Source organism: Marmota marmota, unplaced genomic scaffold (assembly GCF_001458135.2).
Source record: "Marmota marmota marmota unplaced genomic scaffold, marMar, whole genome shotgun sequence".
In the NCBI taxonomy this organism is placed as follows: domain Eukaryota; kingdom Metazoa; phylum Chordata; class Mammalia; order Rodentia; family Sciuridae; genus Marmota; species Marmota marmota.
The window spans coordinates 9,033,277-9,060,535 of record NW_026000164.1 but is presented as its reverse complement, the minus strand read 5'-3'; the positions used below and the strand labels follow the sequence as shown (position 1 = coordinate 9,060,535).

The window sequence follows — 27,259 nt, the reverse complement described above, 5'->3', positions numbered from 1 at the left end:
TTCAGTTAATGAATATTTATTTCACAATACCAGGAATTATGCCAGGTTCTGGGAAAACAATAGCAAGTAGGATGGGCACCATCTTTGCCTTTGTGATGTGCGTAGTTTACTAAGGAAAATAGATATTTAAACAAGTAAGTGGAATAGTGTAGGGTGCATAATATAAAAAAAATTATTAGACAGGAAACAGCAGGTGGTCTCTAACTTAATCTAGGGGGACAGAGACTACCCCTCCTCTTCCAGATGGTACGTGCACACGCGGGCACACACACATACACACACACCCCCAAAGGTCTTATCTTTAAGTTGACACCAAAGGATGAGTAAAAAGTTACAAAGATGGAAGGGAGAATAGTACAGAGAGGTAGGAAGGTCCATAAATCACGAAGATGAGGAGGAAGCAAACTTACTCTCCAGGAACTGAGAGGAATTCATCTTGGTGACACACAGCACAGGAAGAGAAAGAAGGCTGGAGAGGTTGCTAGGTGTCAGCACTTCCCAAAGACCATAGTGTAAGGCAGGGGCTGCTTCATACCAAGTCATTCTGGCTGTACTGGGAACTACAGACTGGGGAAGACCAAGACTGTATGCAACCTGAGCAGTTGGGAATGTTCTCCTGTGATGTGGGAGGGAGATGATGGTGGCCCATTTTACAAAGAAGCAGACAAAAAAAAAAAAAGGAAACTTTTAAATGTTATGTCAGTACAGAATAGTCTTTAAAAATTCATTAAATGAGAAAAGTAAAAACTGTTTTTCTAATAGACTATCCCATGATGTTATTTTTAAGAAAATATGTACACACCTGTGCTTGGGCACACTTAAAAGTATTTTTGGAAAGATAAATAACAAACTTTTAGTAGTGAATATCCCTGAGGGAAACAGCCAAGGGGCTGAGGCAGAGATAGTAAAGTTTACTTTTCTGTGTAATCAAAATGATTATTTCTCAAAGCAGATGTTTTAAGGAATAGAATTTCCACAAGATGAGATGTGCTGGATATGAGAATTGAGACAGAAATACTGAGGATGACGCCCAAGATACTGGTTTGGGCAACTTTGCCTATTGTGCTGCTGCCTATTTGGTTGAGAACACTGGTGGAGGAGCAGGTTTGGTGAGGAGGAAACGCTGTTCAGTTTGGGACATGTTGAGTTCAAGAGGTCTATAAAATATCCAAGTGGAGTGGTCCAATAGCTGGCGTCGAAGCTGTTCATGCCTGGAGCTCAGGAGACAGATCTGAACCAAAGATAGGCACTTGCGAGACATGAGCTTACATGTAGTAATCTATGGCAGGAGGTGGCACTGCCCAGGTGATAGAGGAAACAGAGTCTTGTGGACCAGAGACATTTAAGGAAATGAAGACAAGCAGCCAGAGGGGTAGGAACATGGGAAGTGGCAGATAGTCAACTGTAATCTGAATGCTGCAGAGAGTTGAAGCAAAACCAGGATGGCTCCATGAGTTGGCCCCAGGAAGATAGCCCAGACCAGGGTAGAACCAGTAGCATGGAAAAGACCAGGTCAAAGCACAGTGGGTTGAGGAATCAGTGGAAGACCAGCAGACAATGAGACAAATCTTAAGAAGTTTTTCCTTAAACAGAAAGTAGAAATCATAGGTAGCTGAAAGTAATGTGGGGTGGAGAGAGTGTGCTTAAGAATGCAGCATGTTTATCTACTGATGAGCTAGTGGAGGAGAAGCTGGAGATACATAAATAGGAAGAGTGAGAGCAGACAGCGCTGGGCACAGGTGTCTGAAAATGCAGAGAGAAATGGATCTGAAGCACAGATGAGAGTTCAGTTCCGGAGGCTTGGAAGTGCTTCCACTTGAAGGAGAACAGAGGAATCACCATGGCTCAGCACTTTTAAACACCATGCCCAGTAGGTCCCGTGGGTGTGAGAGTGTTTGTGAACTTTGGTGTGAGCCCTCACTGTTGGGGAGTGCAACTCGGCACTTATGTATCTGAATGAATCTGGCTATGGTTTCACAAATGCCACTTACCTCTTTACTATTCCAGACTATAGTTCTTTTTAAAGTTGTAATGGTTTTTTGGTAGAAGCAATGACAGGACTGAGATGAGATGTAAGGGCTGGGGACAAGAGGGACATTATATACGAGCTCCTGTAACCTGGACACCTGGTTCCAAATTTCCCTCCTGGCAGAGATGACAGCCTTTTATTCTTGTTGTTCAATTCACAACTCAGCACAGGGGCAAAGGGAGATGGGTGTGGAGCCAGGCAGTTTCAGGATACAAAGCAGGAGCCTTTGCCTCCAGGCTCAAGGATGATTAGCTGCAAATGAGCCACCTGAAGGATAGAGCAGGGAGCGTCTGGCAGAAGAAGTGATTGGGCCATTCAAACAGAGAAAGTCAATATTCACCACCCCTATGTGATTCTGCAACCTGTATACTCAGAAACATGAGAAATTATATCCCATCTGATTCAAATGTATGATATGTCAAGATCACTGTACTGTCATGTGTAACTAGGTAAAACAAATTAAAGAAAAACAAACATACACACACCAGGAGAGAAATTAGATAAGGCAACTTAACAACAACCATAAAAACAAAAAAACCCATTTCGAAATGAGGCAAAGACATTGAATAGACATTTTCCCAATGATATACAAATGTCCCATAAATAAATACATGTCAATATGTTCAATATCCTTAGTACTTAGGGAAAGGCAAATTAAAACTACAATGAGATACCATTTCACTCTCATTAGGAGGAAATGTCAAATGTGAAGACCACGGTGGAAAACAGTATGGCAGATTCTCAAAATAGTAAGCATAGAATTGTCATGTGACCTAACAATTCCATTTCTAAGTATATGCCCCAAAGAATTGAAAGCAGGGACTTGAACAGATATGCATACACTCATTTTCATAGCAGCATTATTTACAATAACCAAAAGTAGAAATAAGTGAATATTTATAGATACATGAAGAGATAAAATGTGGGATGTGTGTGCGTATACACAACAAAATATCATTCCACCTTAACAAGAAATGGAATTCTGATACCTGCTTCAGCATGGATGAACCTTGAGAATATTATGCTAACTGAAGATAGAGAGATACGATAGGACTTAACGGCATGATTCCATTTACATGAGGTACCTAGAGTAGTCAAAGTCATGGACACCAAGTAAAACATCAATTATTAGAAACAGGGGCAGGAAATGGAAGGGAGTTGTTATTTAGTGGGCTTATCATCTATGATGATGATAAACTTCTGCAAAATGATGAAACTTTGTACAATGATGTGAATGTAGTCCCTGAAACTGAAATGTACATCTAAAAAATAATTAAAATAGTGAATTTTAGATTACATGTACTTAGCCACAATAAGAGAAAATTTAGAGAACGCAAGGATATGGAAGCCTTCTTCTTGTAGCTTCATAGCTGGGGTTTGGTTGCTAGGTGGGAGAGAGTCCAGCAGGGAGACAGGAAAAGAAGAAAGGTCACTGTTCTACGCCAAGCCTAGCTCTTCCCCTATGGAGCTGTGTGGAGCCGGGCAGGCCGCACTGCTTGCTACTCTCTGAAGACTGCCTGGGGCAGAAGAGAGATGGTCCAGATATCAATCTGGCCTCCCTATCTCATGTCTCTAGTTGCCAAGTCCAACTTTGCTCAGAAAGATACCCGCCATTTTCAGGACGTGAGACTTCCAAGAACCCATGAGATACATGGGACAGTCGATGACCATCGCCCACCTGCATAGATGCTGATGTGATGGGTGAAATATGGTATGGCCCTTTAGAAACTGTTCCATCTACACCTTCTCGTGACTAACAGGCATGAAAGCTAGATGCTTGCATCAGCAGGCATCTCTTTCTCTGTCCCCACCCAGGCCCACCTGGAGTCAGGCCAAGAGTCAGGGAATCCTCATCAGAAATGGTAGACCTCCTCTCCATCCCCCTCACCAAGGTCCAGTCCAAGATTCAAGTGTGCCAGGGTGTTACGACGAAGGATCTCCCAGCCCCGGTGGCTGTTGCTGCTTTGAGATGTGGTCCTGGACAGGGATGGAGTTTGAAGAACCAGAGAGGCTCTGGCTAGAGTTCCAACCTCAGTCACAGAGGGCTGTTTCTCAGACAGCTGCTCCTGTCCATCCTCCTTGTCTGAGCATTTGAAAGCTTCCACATAACGAAGCACTCGCAAAGGATTCTGGTCATGATGGTTCTGGACCCTGTTGAGAGAAAAGCAGAAAGGAGTCACCTGAGGTGGGAAGAGGCTGTGGGGAGAAGGAGAGGTGAACGTGGAGGAAGCAGGATCACAGAGGAAGAAAAGGAGGGGACCAGAGCTGAAGCAGGAAGAGCCTCTAGGATCAAGAGAGGGGAAGGGGACTGGGGTGCAATGGAGGAGTCGAGCAATCAGCCTTTAGAGGGCCATGGGACATGGGTGATGGCCGTATAGAATGGAGTCAGTTAACAGATACAGGGTCACAGGGTGGAGAATACAGAGTTCAGGAAACCCCTGGTAGAGAGGAGAGCCAGGTAAGGAGATAAGGGTAGAGCATGAAGGAGGAAGCAGCACTCAAGGCCAGAGTATACTGGAAATGCTGGTCAGGCAGGAACAGACCATGAGCCGGGCAATCGCTGCTCACATCCGAGCCTTTCACACACACAGCCTGCCATTACCATCAGCATTCCCTAAGCCCCCGCCTGTACTCCATCTCCCTCCCCAAGACAGGTTAACATAGTCTCATGACGTCTCCTGGTGGCCCTTGTTTCTAAGGCTGATCAGCCTTTCACTCACCGCAGGAACCAGCGGTCCCCCAGGCCATACTCGCACCCGCAGATCCCTGAGCGAGGCCACAGGAAGCGAGGCATCTTTCTCTCCAGCATCACGGTGGTGGCCACGACCTGAAAGGAGGGGAGAGGCAGAGAAAGAGCTCAGAAAGAGCTGTGAGGTTCAGAGGGGCACGGAGGCCACCCACAAAGGGAGTCAAAAGCAATGTGTGAAATGAGGACGCCAGAGATCAGCAGTAAGAGCTACCATTATCTTCTTGGAGCCTGTGACAAGACCATGCCAGCCTGCTTTTCTCATAGGAAAAGGAGAAAGGATGTTCTTTGTTTTGAATAAAACAGTGACTCCTACATTATTATTCAGATTCAGGGAAAATGAGTCATTCCAAAGTAATCTCATTTTTTTTTCCATAGGAAAGTCACAGACCAATGATCTTGATTTAAATAAAATGATTAAATAAAATCTCTCTGATCTCAGGGATGAACTGATGATGCTCCAGTTCAAGGAATTTCAGCAACTTAAACATCCATACCTGAAGAGGGAAAAGGATTGATTAATGACTTCTCACTTGGCAGGGAAATTTCTAGTGGCATGTCCCAGGTTCTGTCCTTTGCCCAGCCCTCATTAACTACCTAGATGAAACAGAGGACAATCTTATCAAATATGCCTGTGACACAAAACTGGGAGGGATACGTAATATGTGGGGTGACAAAAGCAATATAAAATGACCTCACCAAACCAGAATGCTGCTCTAAAACCAATAACATTGAATTAAAAAAAAAAATGTGAGGTCCTACATTTACATGTAAGGAACTTAGCTGAGTAAATCATGTGGAAAAAATTCAGATTCTAGTAGATCATAAACTTAGAAAGAGGCAGTTACATACATGCTAAAAGATCTGACCTGATTTTAGGTGCTTTTGATAATAGTATTACATCCAAACTAAGAAAAGGCATGATCTCTCTCAGCACTGCTCCAATCATATCAGGGACTGGACAATTCTAATTTCAAAAGGACCGTGGTCTATTATCACAGGAACAGAGTGCAGTCACGATGGGTCAGGGCCAGGTAGCATTATTGATTGAAGGAGCTAGCAGTCCTTAATACAGCCAACTGTCCACGTCACCCTCTCCCATTTCCGGACTTTTTTATTACTCCACACTTCCCTTGTTTTCTGGTAACAGAACCCATCCTTCATTTAGAGAATGGATCCTTCACCTCTCTCAGCCCATTGGTTAGAATAAGCTGGATTACCAAGTCCCTGGAAATCATCTCCTCCATCATGGGGCTCGAGGTGAGGGCTCCTTACCTCCACACTAGCACCACCAGCAAGGTCATAGCTTTATGTTAAATTCAGAAATGGGTCTATGAGACCCAAACTTTTTGCAAGGATGTGAATCTTAGGCTGATTTTTCTGGGGTCAAAGATGCTCTTTCCAAGCCAACGGCACTATATGATGTTGACAGAACGCAACAAGAACAGGTCTTAGGATTATGCACTAAAGGAACCTGCTCTTTCCCTCAAAGCTTAGAACTTCTTTAAGTCATCAGGACAACATGGCAGGAGAACCTGACTTAGAAGAAAGTCAGAACAAGAGAGAGCAGAACAAGGGACTGACAGAATATGTGAGATGGAGACTGGGTTCTGACCAGCCACCCCCAAAGGATCAACATACCCTCCTCCTCCTACTTAAAAACAAGTCTGTTTGAGTTTTGTTTTCTGTTCCTGTTGTCCTGGGTCCTCGCTGCTACAATCCCTGACCCCTATCCTCTCCACCATTGTTCTCAATGGATTCTTGCCCATCTTTAGGTCTCATCTTAAATGTCACTGCCTCAGGAAAGCATTCCCTAACTTTCCAGTCAGATTCCTGGGTTGCCTCCTCTTCTGAGCACCTGGTATTCTCCATGGCACTTTTATTGCTGTAAGTTTGCAACCTTCTATGGAGTCATTTGCTTGATGTCTGTCTTTCTAACTAGACTGGCAGCCCCATGAGGTCACAGGTTACAGCTGTCATGTTTGTGCATGTGTTCCAGCTCCTAGAAATTTCCCAATAAAGTGCAGGCCCTAAAGGATTATCATGACCAAAATGAAAAGTTTGAGGAGTAAATTGGAAGATGACTCTATTCAAATAATTGACTAGTGGCATAAAAAAATGTATTCCCTATTGTATGAGGGGAAAAAGTTTAGGGCCAGAGAATGAAAATTATAAAAAGACAAGTTTCAGCTCAACGCAATATGGACATTTTTAATAATTTGGGAAAACTCCCCTCCTCCTACCCCCTATCCAAACATATAAGATAATAAGGTCTTGATTAGCATTAAGAAGATGTTGAAGGACTCTGACCAATAAATAATTATGCTGAGTAGTAGGTGAGTACTTCTTAGAGGTCTCCTGAGGGTAACTTCCAACTCTACTACTTATTGTCTTATGGTGACACAAGAAAAGATCATGGAAAACAGGGATTTATAGAATCTAAGAGAACATAAGGTCCAAATATAAAAACTAGAATATACTAGCACAGTTTCTGGTTCCCAGCAGATCCAAGAAGGACTCCTAGATCTACTTTTCACCCATGATCAACAGCCCCACCTCTTGCCTCTACCCTCCACTTTATCCTGCTTCTGTCCCCTCTATCTATCCACATGTACCTCAGATTTACATATCACTGAGATGGCAGCTTCACTGGGTTGTCCTGTGACTCTTCTGGGAATGGTCCACCATAACATCTCACTTTGATTTTTCTCTCCATCCCCCGTCCCTTAGCAAGAATCACACTGATAAACTCACCTGGGCCCTCCAGAGCTCGTCACGCTCCTGAGCCACTCTCCAGTGGGTGTCGCCCATCATGGCGATGAACAAGTTGAGCATGAGCAGTGTGGCGATGATGGCGAAGGCAGCATAGGTGAGGTTGTACATGAAGGGCAGATCTACGCTGTAGTTGGCAGGGCCATCGATGATGGTAAGGAACAGCTCAAAGGTGCTGAACAGTGCCGTGGGGTAGTCAGAGAATTCCCCCAGGTTGCCTGGGTCCTCTGTCTGGAAAATGATACAGAACGCTGCTCCGCCCAGAAAGAATGGAATTATCACAATAAGCATGGGCCAAGTTAGTATTCACTCTACCTCTGATATATACATCTCCATATACATACACATGTCCACACAATCATGCATCTGCAAATGTGAAACTGTAAAACTGGCCAACTCCAAGAGATCCTATGACTAAGTTCACCATGCTGGGTGATGATAATACTCAGGCATTAAGAAAAAAAAATGTATGGACATGTATGGCATAATGTCACCTGTTTCTTAACTTTTAGAAAGCCAAACATTTACAAGATAAGTTGTTTAAAAGAATGCGTGGATTATGCAACAATTTTTAAAAATGGAGCACATAAAAAGGCTAAAAGAAGAAAACCTTTTATCTTGATGGCCTTTAGATAACTATCCATCACCCTGAGACTCCCTAGGTGAGCCTGGACGCTCATGGGAAGGCTATCGTTGCTTTCTGTGTGGCCTGCTGGACGGTAATGGGCATCCTTGGACCTGATCTCAGCATTAGACCCTTTAAATGGCTTCTCCGTGTGGGAAATTGAAACATCAACAAAGTGGCTCCAAGAGCAGAAATAGGGTCCATGACAGAGAACATCTTCCTTATTTAATAAAAAAGTTAAGTACAATGGCCAAGAAGTGATCATTTAGGGAATGTGGGGTCTAGGACATTGTAGGAAGCAACTCTGTTACCTTTGCCCTGTTTTGTAACCTGTGTATGAGTAGACGCAGGTGAGGAAGGGAGAAGGCTTCGAAGAGGGGTATCAGAGGGTGCAGGGGAGTAGAACATTCTAGATAGACTGCCAGCTCTACCCTTTCATGCCTTACATCTTGGAGTGTTTTTTTTTTTTGGTTTTTGTTTTTGTTTTTCCGTCTTTGTTTTCGTGGGAATCCCTATTGAACAGGGAAATTTCTGGGAATAGTAAAGAACCTGTGTAAGGAGTCATGATCTTTTAGAGTTGGTGGTCTTCAAAGCTCTTCTGATACACCTGCCTGTCTAATCAAGGACAGAGTCAGAGTTCCTGGCCTTAGGATCTTTATCTTTTCAGCGCCAAGAACTCTCTTGTACTCCTTCCTGTTCCTTCCCCCGCCCACTGCTCTTCCTGCCATTTTTCCTTCCCTTGCTCTCTTTTTTCTCTCTCCCTGGCACCCTCCACTAAGCCTTGACTGAAACCCTGCTTGTCCCATATCTCTCGGTCTCTCTTCACCACTCTTCTTTTTCTGTTTTCTCTACCATGATTTAAAATGTCCAGACTCTCTTGTATATCTCTTTGTTCTAATTCTTTCCTTTTATCTCAACTTTAAAGACCACCTATAGAACGAGAGCACACTGTCTTCTTGAATGCTTTGTTTCTTCTTCTGAACTGTAAGGAAAGAAGAGTTAAACACTGCCTTGTTTCTCTTTGTCCACACAGTTTTCTGGGATCCACAGCTGGCCCATCTTTCCTGTTTAAGGTCCATCTCTCTCCAAAAGCCCTCTCCAGCTGAAGGTCTCACAGGGCAGTTAGTCAACACAAATGTGATTGGTCCAGGCCACATGAGTCTACCTTCTTGGCCAGCCTAAGTGGTCCTGATCTCATGGACAACAAAAGAGAGTGCAGAAGAGAGCTGACAGCGAGAGTGAGGGTGAGCTTTCTGAAGATCTGGACCCAATGATCCACTGGAAGAAGGAGTAACACACTCACCAGAGGCAAATCCCAGGATGACCATGGCCATCAGCCAACAGAAACGCATCAGGTCCCCAAAAATCATCTGCATGAAACAGAGAAGAGGAAGAAAGGTGGAATGACCCTTTCTCCACTGTATCTGAGCCATTATTACTAACAGATCAGGAGGCCCCCAGAGTTCCACCAGCTCCAGTCAGAGCAGAAATTCCTTTTTTGCACCTGTCCCCAACCCTCAGTCTGCAAACGTCCTCTGACTGAGCCAGAAGAAGGCTTCAGAAAGCACTGACCTTCTGGATCATGATGGTGAAGGGACCCAGCATCTGGAATCCTCGAGCAAAGTACATGACACTGCACCAGCCCAGCACCAGGGCCAAGGATATGGGTACCACCTCTCCGTTCATGTTGGTGAGCCGCATCACCATGGTCACCAGCACCAGGGAGGCATAGGTGATGCTAGAAGAAGAGCAGGAAACAGAGAGTGAGGGTGGTCTGGGAATATTCTATATGCCCACCGCATGGTGGTGACTTGGGTGGTACCCACACACTCGGGCTTAGTTTTAACACATAAAACACACCTACACACATAGATATAAGTCCACTGGAGAGAAACACCTGAGTGAGGGTCACCTAAGGTCTATATCCCAGAGAGTGCACTGGAGACCTGGAACAATTTTAAGTGTAGGCAGGGGCTAAAAGGAGGAGACACTCACATGATGACATGGAATGGCCCCCCGAGGATTGTCTGTCCAAAATAGCGAGAGGCACCAACTCTGAAAATGTCTGGGATCTGGGGGAGGCCAGTAAAACAAAGAGACAATGTAGACTGCAGTTCAGCCTGGGGCCTCAGGTGGATGGCCTTAGCCTGGACCCCCCTGCACCTCACCTCTAGAAGCAGGATAATCACAGCCCCGATGACGGTCACCAGCTCCCCCACCAGCCGGATGTGATCCTGGTAAGTCACATAGGCCTCCTATGGAGGGAAATTCAGGACTAGGAATGCTTTCTGATGGGTGGAGAGTCGAATCCTTTCAAGTGAGTGGTCTAAAGATTCCAACGTTTATCCAAGATGAAGAAAATCCATCCATCATCCCCCTGTCAATCATCCCCAGTATAGTACCAATGTGGCTAAATCCAACCAGGACAGGAGTCTATATGTTCAAGGTTTATTTAAAAAACTAAATGCTAATGACTTGACCTATCATTGGATATCACCTCTTCTATATATGTTGTAAGCAGTAATTTATGATTTGTGTATGAGCAACTGGGAACATATTTGAGATACACAAGTTAATAGGACTGAATTAATAAATAAGAAGAGATCTTTACATTTACACACTGTGGGTAGGATTGTAAATTACTAAAACCACAATGGAGATTCCTCAAAAGACTAGTTTTGAAAACACCAAATGACCCCGCTATACCACTCCTTGATATTTATCCTAAAGAATTAAAATCATCATACCATAATGATACATGCATACCCATGTTTATAGCAGCACAATTCACAATAGCCAAGTTATAGAACCAGTCTGTTTGTCAACAGATGAATATGATATATATATATACATAATGAAGATTTATTCAGACATAAAGAAGAATGAAATCATGTCATTTTCAGGAAAATGGATAGAACTAGAGAACATCATGCTAAGTAAAATAAGCCAGACTCAGAAATCTCTCATAAGTGGAAGCTAGAGAGAAAAGGGAAAAGAAAAGGGATTTCATAAAGATGGAAGGGAGATCTATAGAGCAGAGAGAGCAGAGGAGGGAGGGAACAGGAGAGGGAAGGGAAAGGTACAGGGCACCGATAAAGCAAATTTTTTAAAAAAGAGAGATCTTAGTGGCTTGGGATGGTTTTGACTATGGGAGAAGTCCAGCTTTTCCAATCTCATTATGGCTGGAACTGGGCAGAATACACTGTAAGCCTATCTCAGAATGCAGGTTCTAGTATGGGCCCAGAAACTACCATTTCCAATGAGACCTTGAACAAGTCATTGAAGATCTCTGAGCCTGAGGAGTCCTCAACCAGAAGATGGAGATTCTACTGCTTACCTTGCAGAGTTATTGTGAAGATCACACTATACAATATATTTGGATGGACTTCACAAACCATAAAGGACCATTGAAACATTCATCATGGTTTTATTATTATTTGTCAACACATAATAGGGGTAGAAATTGGGCTAGAAATGCTGTATGGATTTTAGTTCTTAGGAAGGGTCCCTGTCTATCCTGAGCAGAAGATGTAGAAGGCATAGTCCTGGGGTCAGGGTGGAGTGAAGATCATGCATGTTACCTCCAGTGGAAGTTCTGCAACATCATACAGAAGCAGGGATTAAATCCCACATTAAACATCTTTAACGTGTTTAAAGCCACGACCCCACCTAAGTATATAAAAAGGACTATGGAGCCTCTTTCAGAGAAATACATTCAGGTGCAGACAATTATGCAATGAATTCCAAAATATTAAGGCAACTTTTTGGCCATAAAAGGGTTCACTGTTGTTGTTCATTGGCTTGTTTTGTCCTCAGTCCTAGCAACTGTCTTTGAACTCCCTCTCCTCTCTCCTAAAATTCAGTTCATGGACTTTAATATTTTGTTTTATCTTAATGTTTCTAAAGCATGTCTTTTTATTGTAAAACATGTCAACTCCTTTTCAGACTTGTGGTAGGAGAAAAATAATAAATATATTAACTTTAGAAACTACATTAAATATAGAAATAAGCCAGGCATGCTGGTGCCCCTGTGATCCCAGCTACTCAGGAGGCTGAAGCAGGAGGATCACAAGTTCTAGGCCAGCCTGAGCAATTTAACAAGACTGTCTCAAAGTAAAATGAAAGGGGCTGGGAATGTTGCTCACAGGAAGTCCTGGGTTCCGTCCCCCAAACTGCAAAAACAAAAACCAAAAACCCTGCATTATTTTATATATGTGTTTGCACAACAACGTTGAATTTCTTTTAAAATGTTGTATCTTTGTTGAGTATGTCAGGGTAAACGCCTGTTTTTGTATCTTGTCACAACTAAGAGAAGGAACTGTGCTCAGGTTCACTTGAAGAGCTGTGAAGATCAGAGCACCCCTAGCGGCCAGAAAAGGAATGGCACCAGCTATGATCTCAGGAGATGAAAACCATGAAACTTCAACCAACAGAGAACATTGGGGACAGTGGGGTCCTGCTGGGGCTTCCCCTCACCAGCTCCTCTTTGCTTATTTCACAGATTCCTTCACACGGAGGCGTTTCCTGGCACAAATTCAACAGTGAGGAGGCCAAGGAACAGAAACCGCTCGCTTTGCCCAGCCCCACCTGGGATCCACGGCCCTGGAGTGGCTGCCTGCACCTTCTGCCCCCAGGGCCCTAGGCCGCAGGTACCAGGTCGGCTGAGAACCCCCTTCCTCGCTCATCTTCTGGACCAGTACACAGACATTTATATAGGGTCCTGTTTGCTTTTTTTTTTTTTTTTTAACTGTTCTCTTTGGGCAAGGAAAAAAAAAAAAAAAACAACAACAACTTGGTATGTGTGTGAAAGTTGCCATAAAAATAATAGTATTGGACTTTTAAAACATTTGACTTTTGATTTTAAGGGGAACTCTAGAGTTTCATTTGATATGTTATGTTGGTTCATGTTTAGAATAAGTACTCTTTGTGTTGTTCAGAATATTTTAGTGTTTCAAAAATGGAAAGGAGCATCAAATTTCAATGATGGATTTTTTGATGTTGCTTGAAACAATAATAAGGATTCCTCTTTAAGAAACCACCTGGTCCCCCTAGAATTAAGCCCTAAACTCAAACAAATAATGACTTCCTTTTAGTTTCTAGAATTTTATTCTTTGGGGATTGTATTCAGGATTTTCTAAGATGAAAGGCTAATTAATCCATAGCTTTCTGGATTTTTAGTCCTCATACCCAGGTTTTGGGATCAAGTTCAAGGTTATGTTTAGCAAAGTAAATTATCAGGAACACCCATCCCCAAGTTCCAATTCAGTCTCCCAATTTTTCTTTCTTCGTGTTCTCTGAATTAACAGAACCAACCCTTTAGTCAAACCCATGGCATCTATCATCTTGTTTATCTGCATCCACTTGCCCCACCAAGCTTCTGGAATGATCTTTCTAAACACAAAAGTCATGAATATTATCATATGGCTTCTCTATTTAATGCCTTTTCTTGCTACCCAAAGCCTTCAAAATAAAAGTGTAGGCAAGAGATCAGTGTTCTTTACTTTCATATGACAGTAGAAATTTTGATAGTGTCTGAATTTGATTGATAAATGGAGAAAGATGCATATTACTTCAATGACATGGAGATAAGGACAAGAATGGAGAGCTGAAGCAAGTAAAGCCTGGACGTGCCCAGGAATGAGAGGTGGTGGGGAGAAGGACCAGTGCAGGACACAGTTGCTTTTCATCAGATATGTCACTTGATCTTAAATCACATGTATGTACTCTTTTAATTAGAAATGTTGATTGTGAGATAAACCCCAGATTATCAAGCATGATGTACAAAGCCCTCGCTGCTGTGATCACTGCTTTATGTCCCCATGCTCTGAGCTACTGGGGACTTGGTTGTTGAGTCAAGCTTCCATCAAGGATGGGCCCTTTCTGTAGAACACCTTCTGCCCCCTGTTAGCCTGTCTCACCCTTCCTGATGCTCCAAGACTAAGGTCAGCCCAGCATTCCTCTTGACTCTCATTTCCTGCCCCTCTATGTCCAGATCAGGTGTCTCTTCTGCAGACACCTGGTGCTGCTCTGTGTTTACGGCCCTCACCCAGCACATTGAAGGTGTCTGGGTACCCCTTGTCTCTCCAGGGAGCAGGGATGTCTCCTGCTTTTTACCACAATGCCCACCATGATGGCAGGTATTGATTTAGTAAGAAAAGAAAGAAGGAAGGTGAGAAAGGAGAGGGGGAAATGGTAGATTCAAGCTGAGCATTACCTAAAGGGAGACAAAGAAGGAATGGAGAAGTGGAAATGGGGACACCCAACTGGGAATGAAAGGAGAAAAAGATGACAATTGGGCTTTTCTGAGATTTCCAAAGTCCTCAGCTCAAAGTCCCTTAGGCAAGCCTGACTAATAATGCACTAAGAAAATACTCCACACCACTCCTTTAAAAATAAATATCTTCCAACAATGTCTGGAATTTTTTCACATCACTACATGTCTTAGAATTTTAGGGGTTGTCAACAACCAAATCCCCTGCAGAGTTTGGCCCTTCCTACTTCACTGAGAAACTGCCCCAACGAGATTGTTCTTGCTTGGCAGATGCCTGAGCTCTTTGCCTTCAAGGAAATGCCCAGAGGCAGGCAGGCAGAACAGAGCCTGGGGCTCCACTGAGTTGAAAGAGCTGGGTGTGTGTCCTGCAGGAAAGTGTGGAGAGCATCCCCTGCCCCAATAGAAAGTGGGAGGGCACCAGAACCACTTGTCAACCCCAATCTAGATCTTACTTTGTCTCCCCCAAATCCCAGACTTGTAAATAAATGAAGCTACCAGCAGGTCCTTGCAAGCTCTCAATGAAAGTTACTCTGATTCTCTAAATGGGGCAGGTCTCCTAAATACAGCTGCCCATTAGAACTAAATGGCAAGTCTTTGTCACAACATACACACAAAGGCCAAGCCTGGGTTAGTTTGGATCAATATGTTGTTGTTTGTTTTTCTAAAAAAAAAAAAATCTTGGTAGATTTTTAATATGTATTCTAATCTGTATTCCAAGGTGAGAATTTCTGGGCCTGGGCCATAAGAGAGGAAGATGTGGTTCCCTTGAAAGGCCACCTTCAAAGAGACTCTGCATTTTCTCAGGAAGATGGATCTTGGAAAATTTTACTCTCTTCCGAGAAGCCATATGTAACTGTGGCTGCTCCTTTGCCATTGTCCTTTGCCAGGTTACATATCCTCACTTTACCCTTTCAAGTCTTTAATTTCTCCCTTTGCCTGGCATTCTAAGTTCTAAAGAGGTCATACCTAAATGAGAGAACAGGCAGTAGCTCGGTCTCTGGGGGTAGGAGTTATTACATATCTTATCTATCCATCAATCCATGTCCCTCTCATCTTAAGAAGGAAAGATTAGATGTGGCACATAAATGCGAGTGCGGTGTCCCCTGGTGAGCTCAAAGCACGATGAAGATGAATTTCTTATAGATTGGGTCCCTAAGAAAGAAGACTGGGATTGAGCTTATGGTTCTGGAGAGACAAGTGCCCTCTCTTGGTATTTAGAGGTGAAGGTTCTCAAATGAAGCACTCCTGCACCCCAACCCCTACATTGCCCTTGTCAGCTAAGTGTCTTTGCCTGAGTGCTTGATCTCTTCTGACCTCAGAGCCACCATTGTTAAAATGGTGACAATTTTATTTGTTAATGGTATGAAATGATATAATGCTTTGCTGTGGTCTACAGAGTCACATCAACTTCATGGGCAGCTTGTCAGAAATGCAGTTTCTCAGGTACCACCCAGCCTCACTGCGAGAATCTGCGCTTTAACAAGTTCTTGAAGGTGCTGACCCGTGCATGTAATGTGCACACAGTAAGCACTTAGTAGATGTCATTTTTTTTTTCTCCTGGGTTTCCTGTTTCTCCCCATCCCTTCCTCTGTCTTTATCTGCTGTGCTTGTTCCACAGGGTGTTGGTTAGGACTCCTGAACCAGCTAGGACAGAGTTGGAGATCAATTGGGTTTTCAAATAGCTATGGTGCTTTGGGTTGTCCAGAATTCATGAGGAATAATGAGGTGTACACAAATCATCCCACTTTTTACAACAGGTAAAAGATGATTTCAAACGGATAGAACAACACATGTCATTCCTGCCCCATCTGCTCCCTCACTCTCTGCATCCAATCTGTCACCAGGGAGTGATGCTTTCACCTTCTGATGCTTTTAACAATCTTCCCTGATGTCACTCCTTCCCCTCACCTCCCATCACACCTCTGTACCAATCTGCCATTGTCTCTGGATTGCTAAACTGTAGTGGATACTTACTAGTCTTTCCACATCCTCTCTAGTTCCCTCGACTCAACAGAGAACACTCTACCATGCAACGAGTCATTAAAAAAAAAAAAAACTGCTCAAGTTCTTATCCTGTTTAAAATCCTTCTGAACATCTCATTGCTTTGGAGATAAAGGATAAAATCCCCAATATATCCTGTAGCACCCTGTGTAATTTGGAAAGGACCATTTCATCTGGAGGCACCTACCCTGGTTCCCTGGGTTCTAGCTAAACTTTTAGTTCCTAGACCTTAAGGAGGGTCTTCCTGCCTTGGGGTTTTTGGATAAGCATTCCTTCTGCCTAAAATATTCTTTTCACCACCAGTTTCAGCTCAGAGACAAGCCTTCTTCAAAGACCCTCTCTGGCCTCCTGGAAGGACCAGGGCCCTGTTATAAGCCCTCTTTGCACCGTGTCCTTTTTATACCATGGAACAAAATAATGTTAATCAGTTTGTAATGAAATAGCTATTCATACTCTCATTTAATTAATATGCATCAGTCTTTAAACTATCAGACCAAAACACTATCTACTTCGTGTTTTGCTCAAACTGTGAGTATTGAATTTCTAACACCTAGAATAGTGTTTAGCAATAATTATTTGTTTAATGAATGAATCAGTGAAATGTTTCTAGGAAAGGAAAAGGCAAAGAAGAGCTTGAAGGAATCTTTTCTAAGAGAGAAAAAGGAGATATGGCGATGTAAAATTAATACCCTCAAGCTGAACAGTGAACTTTAGAATCTAAATGCTCAGATGGTAGCCCTAAGACTAGCCAACTGAAACTGAGCAAATCTCAAAGACAGAATCTGCGAGTTCTCAACTCTGGTTGAACATTAGGGTCACCCTGAGTTTCTTAAAAACACCAAAGCCAGAGCCTCAGCTCGGACATTCTGATTTACTGGGTTGTAGCATAAGAACAGGTCTTCTTTACCAGCCTCCCAAATTTCTAATATATAGTCTTGGTTAAAAATCACATATCTAACAGGAGGTAGGATTTGCCTGAGGTCAAACAACTATTTAATTTCAGATTTAGAACTAAAATCCAAACCACCTAGCTCACCGACTAGGGAACCTAAAAGAACTAGTTCTATAGTGCTTGCTGCTCTGCCTAAGCCAGGTAGAAATTTGAGTGCAGGAGGAAAGTAATTCTAATTAATAGAGCTCTTGGGAGACCCTGAGGAAGCTGAACGATGAAGCATCTTAAGAGTCCTTAAGATATATCCCAAATTGGACAGAAATGAACTAATCCCATCCTTACATGATTCAACTTTTGTATAGTTTCATGAAAATTAAGAGCTTGTTTTTCTCAATTTCAAATGTCTTGAGATGATGCTCTTGGGTGGCTGTCATAAAATCTAGAAGTTAAGCTACAAAGGATCTTAAAGTTCATAGAGCCCAATGTTTTCTTAGACCCCAAAAGATCCACAGAGAAAATGCTAGAGTGACTGAGAGCCAAGGGCTTCTAGGCTTATTAATAAACTTGGCTATTAGAGTATTCATTTATCTAAGCTAAAGATCCATAAACTAGCTAATCAGTGACAGCTGCAATCATAAAGATTCTATACTGTCCACTTTAATATTTCTAAAACTTTCAAGTAACCAAAAAGTAGAAGAAAAGAAAAAAAAGAGAATTTCTTATTATTTAACAAAGTGCAAAATTTGCTTTCAGCAGCACTGGGAAAGCAGAATCTTTCAAGTCATGGTGATATGTTTGGGAGCCTGGATCTAATCCAGATTGGTTTACCATTTGAGTAAGAGCAGTACAAACATTCCATCGACTCAGGGACAAGGCTAAGGGCTAACACCAAAGACTAGGGACCTTTGGCTGTTATTTCTTTCTAACCCCCTCACAGCTGCATTCTTAACCCTCTTGCCCCTCTCCTGCACTGAGAAAGAACATTTAGAACTCAAAGAGACTTCCTTATAGATCGAGGTGGCTTTGACCCAGGGCAAAAATACTAAGAAGAAAGAAGGAAAGAATAGGAGAGAAGAAGGATGGTAGGGGTACTTAGCCTTAATCATGCCTCTCCTAGTCCTGAGGCAAAGCTAGGGGACCTGATAAGTGTGATTTAACTATCTGGGAACATGTTCCTATCTAATTAGTCCTGCCCCAAGAGAAGCAGACACACGGAAGAAGACACTGGTGGTTAATTGCTCAACATCTCCCAACTCCTAGAGCAGAACACTATCTACACTGAAAACTCATGAAGATTCCAAGAAATCTGAGACGAAGGAAGGCTGGGAAGGAGCACATATGAAGAAATAGGGCCAGAAGCTAGAGGAAAGTCTAGGCACGCTCGATTTGTTTATGTTTATACATTCTCTTCATTCCTAGGCACTCCCCATTCTACCTGACTATCTCCTAAATGTCCTTATTGGCTTTATGGACTCTCCACACCAGAGACAACCTCCTTGCCTGGAGTGATGTTCATGGAACACAAACTCACAGGGGCTCTCGATACAGGAGTATTTCTTTCTCTCTCTCTCTCTCTCTCTCTCTCTCTCTCTCTCTCTCTCTCTCTCCTGCCCCTTCCCCTGGGGGGAAAAATATAACTCCTATAAATGAATGATGAGGCATCTTAGAGTCAAGGTATTCTCAAAATTGGATACAGATAAACTAACTCCATCCTTACAAGTCAGCTTTTGTGTAGTTTGAGCTACACATATAATTAGGGTAGCGAATGTTAGAAATTGAAAGAGATGGAGTGCCTACTTAGTTTGGGGTTCTTTCCCCTGTTTTTCTCTGTGCATACTATTGTCTTTGGTGTAACCCAACTCAGAGTTTTTGCTTCTTGACTGTAAGAAGTATTTCTTCTCTTTCTCACTTAACCTACCCCTTTTCCTAGTAGTCCATGCTGAGCTCTTCCTATGGCTGGTCTATCCCTCATAGACCATAGATCTCCAGTCACCCAGCTCTTACTTATCTTGCAAAATTCTTCTTCCATTTCTGTTCCTTTATTCCTATATGCCTGACCTCTTTCTGCTATTTTTAGCTCACCAGGACAAAAATTTTAGTAATCCATGGATCAATCCCAAATGTAGTTGTACTAGGTTGAATTTTACATGTTTAAAAGTACTATTTTGAATTTACTCCCTCTATTACACCCAAAAGACAGTTTGTTTTCCCCAGCTACAGAGTTTTGTGTCTACACACCTCTATTCAGCCCTTCTCACCCTCCCAGTTCTCAGGAACATTATAGAAGGCAGGCCTGTGACCTCAGAGACCATTTACTGCAATCTGCTTGTCCAAGCATGTCAGAAATTAGGAAGAGGCAGATCCACAAGGTCCTCAACTAGAAGTCAGACAGCTGACCCATTATTGCCAATGAGCTTATATTGATAGTGTCCAGAAGAGAAAGCAGGCCAGAAGTGCTGACCCTACCAGAACAGAAAATAACACAGATGTGACTTGGAGTACAATCTTCCTTCTTTAGAAGAGGTTTCCTTGAATATCCCACTACCAAAAAGCTGGTCCTCTTTGTAAAGTGCAAAAAGTTTCACAAATGCATGAGGTTACTAATATGAAGGGCTCTCTCAATGTTGTTGCAAAAGAGTCCATAAATCCCTAGGCAATTACTCTTTCGCTCATTAAATTCCATCTGATTCCTTTATCTTATGCCTAATTGCTATGGTGATTTGCAGCCTGCAACTTCTAGAACCCAAGGGTGGTATCTTTCCTGGATAGCATCAGTCTTGTCTCCAGCATCATTACCCCATGTTACTATTCCCTTTTATCTCTTCCAATAAAATCACCTGTAGTAGTTTCTGTTGGAAGATGATGTTATCTCGAGGATTTGTGCGGTTGCCAACACGGAACTTGAGGGGGCGGTAGACACAACATGTGGTGAAGCATATCATATAGAGAATGTACAAGGCACCCAGGATACAGAAGTATGGCTGCCCATATTTCTTCCACTTGAAGCTCACCAGCTCCTTCACTGGGGTCTGTTCCAAGATCTGGCGAGCCTGCCATGGAAGGAAAGTAGCTTGGGGTGACCAACATTTTGAGGTTATTGAGTTCCCACTGGGTCCCAGAAGTGAAGGACAGTAACCATCATTATCATCATTCATTTAGTTAGTCATTTCCTTGAGGGATAACTAGTTCATTTCTACTATATGCTAGGTTTGTGCTAATACTATAGGTATACTATTAAGAAGCAAAAACAAGGCACCATAGCACCACTGTAGCTTTAATAGCTGAAGAGTAGTTTACTGAATGAAGGAGAGTTAGGAAGGATCATTCCATGAAGTGGCAGCAGGCACCAGGGCAGGAGGGGGTGAGAAGGCATTATCCATTTGCAGGTGAGGTGTGGTTGGGAATATGGGAGAACCTGTTGGGATTGGTGGACAAAAGATATAATGCGCAAGGTAAATATAAGCCATATCATTGTGTATTGTGTGTGAAGTCTGAATACAATGGAAAGCAAGTGGAAAGTCTAAGCAAGGATATAGTCCAGTTTACTCTGGAAGTACTGTTAGACTCAAGAAAAGCAGTACAGCAGGCTGTAGAATGTGCCAGAAATCTAAGTGTGATGGGACTGTGCTCTAGAGAGGGTGAAGAACGGGATGAAGCATGTCAGAAATTAGGAAGAGGCAGATCCAAGGCAAAGCTGAAGGGATTAACCATTAGCAGAATTTTTTTTTTTTTTAATACCACTGAAGCTGGAGGGAAAGAGAGAGACAGAGTGCTTGGCAGTTCAGAGCAGAAAGTTTAAGGATCCCCACCCAGAGTGGCTAAGGTTTGTCACAGGTAGGAGTCTTGTTCTTTGCTGGAACTAAGGGTGAAGGTAGCAAGAATATGAAAAGGGAATAGCTGGGAGGCGTTAGGGAAGGGGAAGGTATCAGACCCACAAGAGACTGTTGAGAACCAGCTGATATCAAAAACTAAACAAGCATGGTGGCCAAGTCCACACAGAGGGACTGGACATCTAATTCCTAAGAAAACCTGCTCAAAGCTTATCCATCTCCAGGCTGATTCCTTGAGGAGGGTCACAAAAACTGACCACTCAGCCTTCCTCCCATCATTCATGTTTCCATCATCCATCACAACTGTCCATGTTTTGTGACTCTACAAAGGCTCCTAGGAAATTGTCATGTAGCAGATAAACAACGGAAACTATAGCTTGCCAATATCTTGGAGGTTCCCGAATGCCAGCAGCATTTTCTTCTTCCTTGTATAGACTTCCACAAATTTTCCTTTCCTTCATGTTATTCAATCTTGGACTGTCTCAATGATCTATGCTTTGTCCCCTCTCTTTTGACTTATCTTCCTGATGACTCCCAACTCCCCGTCGAAGACCTAGGAGGAGCACTTCCTCTGTGACACTTTCTTTGGCCATCCAGACCAAGTTGACTACACCTCCACGTTGCTGCCCCGGTACATAGCACACGCCCTTATAATGGTACATCTTGTGCTCTATTGCAATTATTGAGGATAGGGATCAGAATTGAGGAATTTGGCTGACAGGAAACGTGTTTTCTCTCTTTCTGTATTCTCAGTTCCTGGGTAGTGTCTGGAACCCAGAAGGTGCTCATTGTACTGAAGGAAAAAAGGAAGAAAGGAAGGGAGGGAGGGAAGGAAGAGCTTCCTTCTGGAGAATTCCTCATCTGAAATGGTAGAATGGAACAGGTAAGATGAAGGAACTAGAGCCAAGCAGAGGGCAAACAACCTCAGGAGATTAGTGTTGGCTGGTCTTTCCCCCAGGGAAAGGGGGAAACTGTTCTCATCTTGGCCTGTTGTAAGTTCCCTGGATCCTAAATCCCAGAAAATGGGCAGGTACTGTGTGGACACAGTGCTCTCTGACCTTTCTTGAGCTCCATACCTCCCGCTTCTTGGAGGAGACCACAAGTTCTAGAAAGGACAGCTCCTCTCCCCAGGAGTCAATCTCTGTGAGGTCGTAGAGAGTGGATGTCAGGGGTCCATATGTCCATTGGATGTGCTTCCGCCTCTGCATCAGGTGCTGGAACATCTGAAAGATACAGGGATGAACAGGAGAGTCAATGTGTGAGAAGTTGGTCTGAGACAAAACGCCTGTGGAGCAGGCCAGTTGCTTACTCTCCACAGATAGTGCAGAATTGGCCATCTTCTGTTTACATGAATCTCCTTCCTTCCTTCCTTCCTTCCTTCCTTCCTTCCTTCCTTCCTTCCTCCCCACTCCCTCCATTCCCCCCCCCCACCCCTTTCTTTCTTTCCCATAAAGCTCTATAAGAGGAAATGAGATGAAGGGAGTAGGATTTGAGAATACTATGGAAAATATTTTAAGATGAAAGTCTCAAATGCCACTAAGAGGGAACCTGAGGTTGAACATTGTGGTGATGAGGTAGAAAGTAAGGGACTACCTCCTTTGGGAGGAGCTTGGAGAGAAGGGTCATAAGAGAGGCACCTTAGGGCTGGGGAGCCTCTCACCACAGTGTTGCCCTCTACTCCAGCCAGCTTGAAGGGGGTGAGGCCCTGGTGATTGGGCACGAGCTCCAGGGGCTGCAGGTGGTCCCCTCCATCATAGGACAGCAGCAGGTTGTACATCTGGCAGGCAAAGGTTTTGTTGGGCTGCAGGATGAGGATGTGCAGCACTGTGTTTCCTGGGGAGGACACGGGCTGGCATGTGGACCCAGGCCTAAAGGCCTTGGTGGTCCCATTCCCCCCCTGGGTCCTCCCTCACACCCCCAGGCACATCCCAACACCCCATCCCATCTCAGCTCTTACCCAGAGAATCCTGGGCCCGAATGTCAGCTCCATGCTCAATGAGCAGCCGCACAATCTCCTCGCTGCCCACGCAGGCAGCAAAGGACAAAGGGTGCTCCCCTGGGGACATAGAGAGATCCATGGCAGGAGACCACAGGGTCACGAGCTGAGGGGGCAGTTTCTCCCAGGTGACTGCCTGCTTGCTTCTCCCACATCTCAGCTCAGGGCATGGGGCACTTGTCCAGCAGAACCAGAGGAAAGACACTGAAGAGGGTCCTGGGAATTGGCCTCTGGCCTTAAGTCCTGTAAGGGCTGCCCTTCTGCTTCCCCACAGATGGAGCTGAGGGCAAGGCCCTGCTTAGCCCAGCTCTTGGCCTCGACCTGGCTGTCCACCTCCCCTTCCTCCCAGCCTGGCCCTGCCCTCACCATAGTAGATGAGGTTGTGGGGACTGCGTTGGAAGGCGGTGCCTGTGGCTCTGGCAGAGACGCTGGCCCCGTGGGCAAGCAGGGCGCGCACCAGGTTCACGTTCTGGTTCATGACAGCGATGTGCAGGGCAGTCTGACCTGGCCCAGAGAGAACCATCAGTCACAAGTCCATCTCCCTCAGGTCTCTCAGGGACACAACACCCAGCCGAATCCCCAGCAAGAGTCTCTGCTAGTTCCTCATGTAGACTACAACCATGGCTGCACAGAGTGGCCAGAAACTGCACAGAGTGGCTAGTTACTCCCTCAGGCTGCCCAACTCATTGTCCCTACCCCTCCACTACTGGAGGCAGGTGAGGAGGACTTGATGTAAATAAAACCACTGTGGCTGCTATGAAAGGGGCAGAGAGAGATGTAGTCAGGGATCCTGACAGGATTGAGATGCAAAACGGCTAAAGGAATCCATGGATACTCAAAGCAAAGGCTGGGATTTAGGTATTTCTCCCAATTCATGGGTGTCATGCTTCTCGGCCCTCCAGTACTTCCCCAAAGCCACCCTTCAGAAGCCCATTTCAAGAGGTAACCGCCAACCATCCCATGCCTGTCTCTACCTGGAATTACCACGCAGCCTCCTCACCTAAAAAAGGCTCACACACGGTGGGCTCCTGGACCAGGTCTGGGGCGGCCTCCATCAGCACCATGGCGGCCTCCAGGTTGTCATAGAGGGCCGCTACGTGCAGTGCCGTCTCCCCCAGGGCTCCTGGAGTGGAATGAGACAAGAACATCAAATTCCAGCCAGGAGCCCTCCAGGAAGGAGCTCCTGGCTCCAGGGATACCTCCAAAGACCCCACATGCTCAGCAGGGAGAGGGGCCTTCTGCCTACCTCTATCCCATTAAAGTCTGATCTCACCTCTTTGTCGAAAGTCACAATTTTGTTCCAACAGAAGTTTCTTAAGTGTACACAGGTCATTTTCCTTGGCTGCCTGAAGCAGTGGAGACTCCCATATCCTGGAGGAGGATGAACTGGCGTCAGGTAGAAACCATCACAGAGATGCCAGGAGCAGGGGGAACCAGAGACATCCTCTGTCTAAGATGCACACATCTCCACTTTGCCACCCTTGCATCATCTGCAAGGACTGAAGGAACTAAGGGGACATTAAGGCAAAGTGTGGTCTAAGGGTTTCCCTGGTTCTGGTGCCATCCCTGTCATGAAGATTCCTTGTATATAGGTTTGTGGCTCAGCTGGGGAGGGAGGCTAATAGAAGGGTGCAGTTCCTGAAGGAGGAAGCCTGAGGTCTGGCTATGACATCCCTGCAAAGAGTTCCTGGGACCCTGCTGACTCATCAAAATTGCATAGATGTTTCAGGAAATCAGCAGGTGGAGGGAAGGTGCATTTCTGTGGGGTTCCCCAGGATTTCATGCTTACTGAACCTGCTCTCTGTAGCCAAGGGAGTTTAGAAGCCAAAACAGTGAAGGAGGACAAGGAGGACAAGAAGGTTAGGGCTTAGGAACTCTGTGGAAATCCTGAGCTTCTAAAGGTCTGATTACTCCTTTGGGCTGTTTAGATACAACGTCTACTGTGGATGGAGAATTTGGGGAAGGTTATGGGCCAGGTATTCCTCCTGGACTCAAAGCAAGTTGCTCATGACTGAGGAGGAATGAGCACCGGGCCTCTCAGCTCAGAAGCCAGGATGAGACAGTCATCTACACGCCCTCCAAGAGTTCATTGTTGTTTCTGCCCTTGTCTGCTTCTAAAGCCAACAAGAGATAAAGCTGGAGCCTGGCCTGCTAGACAACGTAGCCTTGGCTCCAAAGGCAAACACCGAGTTAGGCAGGATGAGGGTCATCGGGCAGAGCAGAGGAGCTGTTGACCTCATGGCCCCGACCCACGGATTCCTTTCTTCCCATGGCTCCGGGAGCCAGGGGGAAGAAGTTTTCTGGTTAAAGAAGGAGTTCTCTATCCCAGGGAATACCACTGGGAGAGACTTGCAGAGTGAAGGGTCAGCACCTGCCTCTTTCACCCAGGCCCTCAGTCCCAGTGAACTGTGTATCTCTGACCTGTCCAGAGTGGCCAGGGCTAGATTCCAGAGTTCACTCCCTGTCCTAAGGCCACTGTACAAAGCTCTTGTCCCTCCTGACCCTTGGCCCGCTGCTACTCTGCAGAGGGGAGGTCCTGTGACCAGGTCCCTGGGAGACCACTTCTGTCCCACTCTGATGCAGGGGGAGGGGGGATCAAAGGTTCCAGCGTAGGGCGTTGTGGGGGACTAGGGCTGAGTAAGCAGAAGGCCCTGTCAATAGGAGGGTTCAATGTGAAACGCAAATTCAGGACTTCCTCTTCAAAATGATGAACAGTCTCAAGACAGGGACAGCAGGACACTGAACCAAAAACAAGACTCTCCTGATACACAGAGCAGCCTGCTTCAGAGACGGCTGTCTGCTTGCTCCACCCCTCAGCTCCTGAGTGGGAAGGCCCCACTCCCTCCCCCGCAGGCTGGCCTGCAGGATGCATCCCTGCCCCCACCCAGGCTACTTTTCCTGACTCTGGACCTCAGGGAAAAAACGATAGGATGGTCCGCACTAGATAGACCAGCCCTTTCCCAAACAAAAGGTCCCAGGAACGGCACAAGCCCCATTCATTCTCCATGTAGTGGGCACCTGGTGCACCCCCAACACAGTACACACAATAAAAGGCAGAATTGAAGGCAGGATTCTGCAATGTCACCCTGCTTGTCCTCTTCAGCTGGTCACATCCAAGTGTCACACAAAACTAATCTCTCCTCCCCCTTTTCCAGACAACCGACTTTAATTCCAACTGTAACTTCTTGTTCTGTCTTCCACCAAGTTTTCTCAACAAAAGACCGGTAATATCTGATCCCATCCCCAGCAACCTGCTCCCAACAACCTGATATTGTCTGTCCTCCCCATCCTATATGCTTGGTTTCTTCAATCCAGTCGCATTTAGTCCTCCTTCCAGGAGGCAGGCAGGTTCCTGCCTGGGCTGTCATTCTGCCCCTGCCTTTATATTGACAAAGTCTCCTTAGGTGGCCCAATGCTACATTCTGCACTACTACCAAGAGGGTCCCGCTGGGGTGCTTTAGTGGGTGGGCTGGAGGGAAGAATATATCCAGGAGGCTGATGCTGAATTCTAGGGTGCAATATCAGGAAAACAGTCCTGTGGGTCAGAGGGTTTGAGAATTGGTGCATTTCACACCAACTCCTTAGAAGCCTACCTCTTCTGCTGCAGCATGTAGACCTGGTCCAGGTGCTGGTCCCAGTCTTGCTCTCCAACCAGCCAGGAGGCCAGAAATTTCTGGAGTTGAATCCAAGGCCCTTTTGCTCCCATGTCTTCTTGCAGGCACTGGCAGGGTATGAGACTCTGGTGAGAGGAACAAGCTAGGATGGCAGCAGCAACTCAGGAGGCAGGGTCTGCTTAGGACCCTGAGTGAGTGTATTCTCTGTGTGACTTGTGTGTGCAGGTGTGGTTGTGGTGTGTGTGTGTGTGTGTGTATGTGTGTGTGCACGTGCACTGAGGGACTAGCCAACCTGCCTAGGGAGAGGAGGCTTTCCCTGGAAGGGGCGGAGCTCTTTCCAGAGCTGAGCCTGGGGGCACAGAGCTGCCCTGGAGCAGGGATAGGGGAAGGGGAGGGAACTTCTTGGGTCCTGGCAGTCAGCTGGGTCAGCTGAGACCTGGAGAGGCTAAGGAATGGGGCAGACAAGTTTGGAGAGGGAGCAA

At 45.0% G+C, this 27,259-nt stretch overlaps 1 protein-coding gene across 1 annotated transcript; it reads right to left on the bottom strand.

Annotated features, from left to right (window-relative positions):
• On the bottom strand, window positions 1-27,259 carry Trpv5 (transient receptor potential cation channel subfamily V member 5). Its single transcript, XM_015493931.2, has 15 exons — window positions 26,757-27,259; window positions 24,437-24,534; window positions 24,164-24,286; window positions 23,530-23,667; window positions 23,125-23,223; window positions 22,828-23,000; window positions 22,244-22,390; window positions 20,175-20,387; window positions 10,341-10,427; window positions 10,168-10,244; window positions 9,745-9,910; window positions 9,476-9,542; window positions 7,530-7,798; window positions 4,750-4,856; window positions 1-4,180 (listed from the first exon to the last, which is right to left on the bottom strand). The coding sequence occupies exons 1-15, from the start codon at window positions 26,867-26,869 to the stop codon at window positions 3,883-3,885; spliced, it is 2,175 nt and encodes a 724-aa protein (XP_015349417.1). The 5' UTR covers window positions 26,870-27,259; the 3' UTR covers window positions 1-3,882.